This window comes from Oncorhynchus tshawytscha, linkage group LG21, assembly GCF_018296145.1.
Source record: "Oncorhynchus tshawytscha isolate Ot180627B linkage group LG21, Otsh_v2.0, whole genome shotgun sequence".
In the NCBI taxonomy this organism is placed as follows: Eukaryota; Metazoa; Chordata; class Actinopteri; order Salmoniformes; family Salmonidae; genus Oncorhynchus; species Oncorhynchus tshawytscha.
Window position 1 is genome coordinate 9,188,685 of NC_056449.1, and position 6,148 is coordinate 9,194,832.

The 6,148-nt window shown below is 44.8% G+C and overlaps 1 protein-coding gene and 1 long non-coding RNA gene across 3 annotated transcripts; both read right to left on the reverse strand.

The window, feature by feature from the left end:
• Positions 1 to 512: 512 nt before the first annotated feature.
• Positions 513 to 2,726, reverse strand: LOC112220519. 2 transcript variants are annotated; one of them, XM_042302837.1, is made up of 7 exons: positions 2,525 to 2,726; positions 2,131 to 2,252; positions 1,910 to 2,023; positions 1,625 to 1,778; positions 1,324 to 1,471; positions 1,171 to 1,210; positions 513 to 941 (listed from the first exon to the last, which is right to left on the reverse strand). In XM_042302837.1, the coding sequence occupies exons 2-7, from the start codon at positions 2,204 to 2,206 to the stop codon at positions 646 to 648; spliced, it is 828 nt and encodes a 275-aa protein (XP_042158771.1). In that variant the 5' UTR covers positions 2,207 to 2,252; positions 2,525 to 2,726; the 3' UTR covers positions 513 to 645. The 2 variants fall into 2 exon arrangements, with proteins under 2 accessions (XP_042158771.1, XP_042158770.1); XM_042302836.1 differs by lacking the exon at positions 2,525 to 2,726 and having other exon boundaries at positions 2,131 to 2,339.
• A 265-nt stretch (positions 2,727 to 2,991) lies between these two features.
• On the reverse strand, positions 2,992 to 3,748 carry LOC121840335. The gene is made up of 3 exons (XR_006079509.1): positions 3,635 to 3,748; positions 3,243 to 3,306; positions 2,992 to 3,148 (listed from the first exon to the last, which is right to left on the reverse strand). It is a non-coding gene; the product is annotated as an uncharacterized LOC121840335 (long non-coding RNA).
• Between the last annotated feature and the right edge of the window lie 2,400 nt (positions 3,749 to 6,148).

Genomic DNA, 6,148 nt, shown 5'->3' on the forward strand with positions numbered 1-6,148 from the left:
CTTGATGAAAACCTGCTCCAAAATGTTCAAGACGTCAGCGCTCATGACCTTTGCCCCACGACCTCAGGACCTGGGGCAAAGGCTCACCTTCCAACATGACAACGACCCTAAGCACACAGCCAAGACAATCCAGGAGTGGCTTGGGGACAAGTCTCTGAATATCCTTGAATGGCCCAGCCAGAGCCCGGACTTGAACCCGATTGAACAAATCTGGAGAGACCTGAAAATAGCTGTGCAGCGACTCTCCCAATCCAACTTGACAGAGCTTGAGAGGATCTGCAGAGAAGAATGGAAGAAACTCCCCAAATACAGGTGTACCAAGCTTGTAGCGTCAAACCCAAGACTTGAGGCTGTAATTGCTGCCAAAGGTGCTTCAACAAAGTACTGAGTAAAGGGTCTGAATATTTATGTAAATGTGATATTTCAATTATTATTATTTAATGTTTTGGGGGGAAAAAATCTAAATGCCTGTTTTTGCTTTGTCATTATGGGTTATTGTGTTTAGATTGATGAGGGGGGAAAAACAATTGAGTCCATTATAGAATAAGGCTGTAACGTAACAAAATGTGGAAAAAGTCAAGGGTCTGAATACTTTCCGAATGCACTGTATGTCACACAGGACAAGGTGGGATTGGCAACATGTCCCTAGGGCCTGGATATCTCTGTGTGATTGGCCACCAGACCACGGTGTATCCTAGCAACAACGTCAGGGCGGGGCAGGAGGGCGGCGGCCTGGGCCAGTTGGGGCAGTAGGATGTAGGTGGAGGTGCGCAGGTACTGGAAGAGATCCTGGAAGCCATGGAGGTTAGAAAGGACCTCCGGGGTGACACCCAGGGAATAGCCCAGCCTTCTCACCCCACTGCCCCGGCCACAGCCCCCTGAGTCCAGCAGCAGAGACAGGTCCTGGACTGTGTCATAGTTTAGCTCCTCCAGACTCTGACCTGGACCAGCACAAGGAGTTCAGTGTCAGTCAATGACAGAAATATTGGTGTAAGCACTGTAATAGAGACTTGTCAGTCAACACCTAAACCGTGGAAACACAAAAACCTGATATCAGTTTCTGAAAACATTTGGTTGTATATTCATATGAAAATACAAGAGCATGAATTGATTGAATTGAGCAATCTCACCCTCAACATCACTTGTTCGACATGGGAGAGCCTACTGTACCTTGAGAAACTGTGCAGATTTCCAACAGTTTTTGTTCCATCTACAAATGAAAAGTGGAGTGAGTTAGACTAGTTATAAGAATTTCCTAGTGTCTCATAATTTATAATAGATCATTATTCATTAGAAAATGAAAACACAAAGCACATGCAATACCTCCTCTGGTGTGTGACAGTGTCCTCTCTGACCCTCCCAGGGGCCATCTTCACCTCCATGTTGAAGGGATGGCTTGATGTTGGTGGTGACATTGATGACAATAGAGGTGGGATGCACTTCACCCTCACGGCTCAGTGAGCTTAGGCATCTTATTGGTGGAAAGAAAGAGGCTCTATTGTTTGACATCTATTCATCAACCAGCCAACATGACCGGTAGATGGAGCAATGCAGAGAAGATTGTTCAATTGACCCGATTACAGTTATTCCCCAAAGCAGAACCTCTGGCCAGGAGGATAGGTACCTGTGGTGGGCGTCCTGGGTTGGTCCAGGACTCTCTGGTGGGGTAATTGATGGTATCGCTCCAGTCTCTGTGGTGTTAGAGAGGAGTGTATTCCGTGGGAAGGCTGTGCCTACTTCAAAATGTAGACCTTCAGGACAATACTTTGGAACCTGTTCTGAACACCCCACAAAAAAACCTAAAAAACATATAATCCACATTCCATTCCCACCTTGTGTGAATACAGAAAACGAATGGGAGATTGAGTACAATTTTTAGCCATGGTTTGAACGGGAAGGCAAAACTCACCGAATCTCTCAATGATCAGTAGTAAGGCCCAAAGCAACAGAAGCAGTAGGAAGATTGAGGCGGAAGTCACTGAACCAATAAGAGCCATGGAGACTTGGACCGTATTCAGCGTCACTAGATGAACAATACACACATAACCATCATCTACACAACTAGTTTTAAGAGTCAATGTACTATTACTCACTGTTCTCTGTAAAATGTTAAATTCATGTTTACCTTACCTGCTGTGGAGGTGTGTTTCCACTGCAAAGGTAAACACTCTTTCCGGATCTTGCCTGTTGGGCTGTAACAGGGCATGCACGACAGGTCCACCTCCCCACTCCTACTTCTGAGCTTATAATACCTGAGTACAGACATAAACACCCGACATAATGACATACGCAGCATGGCTCATGGGGTTGGTGACTGATCCTAAGTTTCCTTCATGCTCTCTAAGACTACAGCGGTTTTTGGCCTCTCTTGAACGTTATTGGAATAAAACACAATGGAATTGTAACTTTTAATATGTCACAAATGGAAACCAGCCAAGTCCAACCTTAACCCCCTGAAGTGAAATGTTACGTGTTTCCTTTTGTCTGCACTGCACTTTACTCACCCCATAGATATAGGACTTACCCTGGGAGGCAGTTGCCACACTGGGCATTGTTGATGGGTGAGCACACTGCTCTCTCCTGGCGGTTTAGCAGAATACAACGAGTGCACTGCCAGCAGGGGGCCAACCCAGTCTCAGTACTGAACTGCCCCTCTGCACACGCCACACAGCGGCCGCCCTCTCCCCCATCCCCATAACCACAGTCCTGGGACAGGAATCAGACAGGTGTAGAGCCAGAGGCAGGCAGGCAGTTAGTTAGTTAGTTAGTTAGTTAGTTAGTTAGATAGATAGATAGATAGATAGATAGATAGATAGATAGATAGATAGATAGATAGATAGATAGATAGATAGACAGACAGACAGACAGACAGACAGACAGACAGACAGACAGACAGACAGACAGACAGACAGACAGACAGACAGACAGACAGACAGACAGACAGACAGACAGACAGACAGACAGACAGACATATGGATGGATGAACGGATGGACACACACACACACACACACACACACAGTAACTATGTGTTACGTCTGTTAGCTGCTCCCCAGGTCCACAGACAGGACAGTCAGCACAACTGCCATTAGAGTGCAGAAACTGGGTCTGATTACAGCTGGGCTCAGACAGTGCCAGCAGACAGGATGCCTGTGGAGAAGCACAAGCCACAAAAAAACACTTATTGGCATAACTCTATGGTGAAACTCCCCCACAACATAACACATACTTTAGAAGGACCTACCATCAGCAGAGCTGCAGAAACACTGGCCTCCATAGAAAGACCCTCCATGGTCCTGCAGTCTGGGCTGCTCAATGTGGGGGACATGAAAGTGTTATGAGAGAGTTCTAATTATAGTAATCAACTGAAGAAGTCAAGAAATCATACATTTCTCCATCATTTTGCAAAAAGAGTAGACTGCCCTCTAGGGGTTCCAAGTCATATTTTTGCAAAACGCCACAAAAATTCTGTCAATATTGAATACGTTTCAGAATTTTGAATATGCCCATATGCCCAGTAGGTGACAGTAATGCACCTTAACATTGCACACTGCCATAAAACACCAAAGAGTCAAAATTTAGAAAAACAGCAACAATCATGCTAAATTACATAGACATAGTCCTTAATTACCATACCTGTAATGCTTCTTCCCAGTGTGTTCTCACTCAAACTTTATGGGTGTCCAGGGTCTGTGGAACTCATCCAACATGTATTCGGAACTGCCTGTTACTCTACATGGCAGACCCTCACTCAGCACAGCAGAAGAGAACGAGAGGGGTGCTTGCCTCATTTAACCTTCAGGCCCCTCCCTCTCTCTCCACCGGGTGGCTCACAGTGGTGGGAAAGCTTCATGGGAATCCCCCTCTCACCACCCAGCATTCCTGCTCTGTGACACAGGAGAGATTCCCTCCCAGGCCAATAGAAGGCAAGGAGAAGAACAAAAATAGAAGGCAAGGAGAAAAAAGAAAAAAAGAAAAAAATAGAAGGCAAGGAAACACTGGGGATGCTGATGCCCACCTGGAGCCTACGTAACGACTGGCATTCTCAGGTTCCCCCTGGTCTGGTCCTGGCTGGGAAGCCCTCTCCAGGGGCTGGGCTCTGTTCTATAAGGTCAAGGAAGGGAGGGGGGAGCAGGTGAGCCTTGAAAGGGGATGAATACAGTCTTCTGTTTCATACAAAGTAATAGCCTTGTGTATGTAGGCTGTGTGTGTGCCTCCATGGGTCTCACTCCTCATGTAGTGTATTGCAGATTAGAAACTGTATAGAGAAATGCGTGAAAAGTCAGTCATATAAAGAAAAAGACTCAACTACTGAATAGTGATGCACCTTGAAGGTTACAGCACACTAAATGCCCAATAGGTGGCAGGCTCAAGAGAATAAAGTAATGACCTTTAAATCAAAACAGCAGACTCTCAGGAATACGATTACATTTGTTACCTGAACTGAAAACCTAAAGGTGAACGTTGCCGCCACTATTTGCACAACATTACAGTTCGGTATTGGTATTTTATTGTAGATCGCCATTAGCCGTTGCGAAAGCAGCAGCTACTCTTCCTGGGGTTCACACAAAACACGACATAATACATAACATTAGTAGACAAGAACAGCTCAAGGACAGAACTACATCAATTACATTACACTACACATAAGAGTCATTGGACGAAAGTGTCTTCTGTTTTGTCAAGAACCCCGACTCTTGGCCTGAACATTAACACGCATCGCTTGCGGTACGGTTTTGGAAGTATAAGGACCTTATCTTTCATATCAGCAATAAATATTCTTCAAAAAACTACAGGTTACATTGATACACACCTTTATAGGGCTAGGGTTCCCACCCTGCCGTATCTCCATGTTACAGCGGGTGTTTATTGAAGACAGACGGAAGACAGAGAGACCACCAGTGCTGATTAGCTAATTTAGCATGCCCCGAACACCAGTGTGTCAGTGTGTAATGGAATAAGGCCGCAAGAAACGTGTTGTCACTGAAAAATAGTTTCGGCTGCAACTGTGACACAGCCGGTTAAAACTGTATACAGTAAGTGTATATTTTGCATTTGTGAAATAATTCTGATGTGATATGAAGGCAAAGGACTTTATGTTTCTAGAACCGTATCGCAATTTAGAATGGATTCAGGTTTAGAGGGAGTATTTGTCTGTTTTGGCTGCCAGAGCAGTATACATACAGCGCATTCGGAAAGTATTCAGACCACTTTACTTTTTCCACATTTTGTTACATTACAGCCTTTTTCTAAAACGTATTCAATTGTTTTTTTTTCGCTCATCAAACTACACACAATACCCAGTAATGACAAAGCGAAAACAGGCTTTTAGAAATGTTTGCAACTTCATTAAAAAAAAATCTAAAACTGAAATATCATATTTACATAAGTATTCAGACCCTTTACTCAGTACTTCGTTGAATCAACTTTGGCAGCAATTACAGTCTCAAGTCTTCTTGCGTATGACGCTACAAGCTTGACACACCTGTATTTGGGGAGTTTCTCCCATTCTTCTCTGCAGATCCTCTCAAGCTCTGTCAGGTTGGATGGGGAGTGTCACTGCACAGCTATTTTCAGGTCTCTCCAGATATGTTTGATCGGATTCAAGTCCGCGCTCTGGCTGGGCCACTCAAGGACATTCAGAGACTTGTCCCGAAGCCACTCTTGCATTGTCTTGGCTGTATGCTTAGGGTCATTGTCCTGTTGGAAGGTATACCTTCGCCCCAACTTCGGAAGTATGCTTGGGGTCATTGTCCATTTGGAAGACCCATTTGCGACCAAGCTTTAACTTCCTGACTGATGTCTGAGATGTTGCTTCAATATATTCACATACATTTCCATCTTCATGACGCCATCTATTTTGTGAAGTGCACCAGTCCCTTCTGCAGCAAAGCACCCCCACAACAAGATGCTGCCACCCCCGTGCTTCACGGTTGGGATGGTGTTCTTCAGCTTGCAAGCCTCCCCCTTTTTCTCCCAAACATAAAACAATGGTCATTATGGCCAAATAGTTATATTTTGTTTCATCAGAACAGAGGACATTTCTCCAAAAAGTACAATCTTTGTCCCCATGTGCAGTTGCAAACTGTAGTCTGGCTTTTTTTATGGCGGTTTTTGAGCAGTGACTTCTTCCTTGCTGATTGGCCTTTC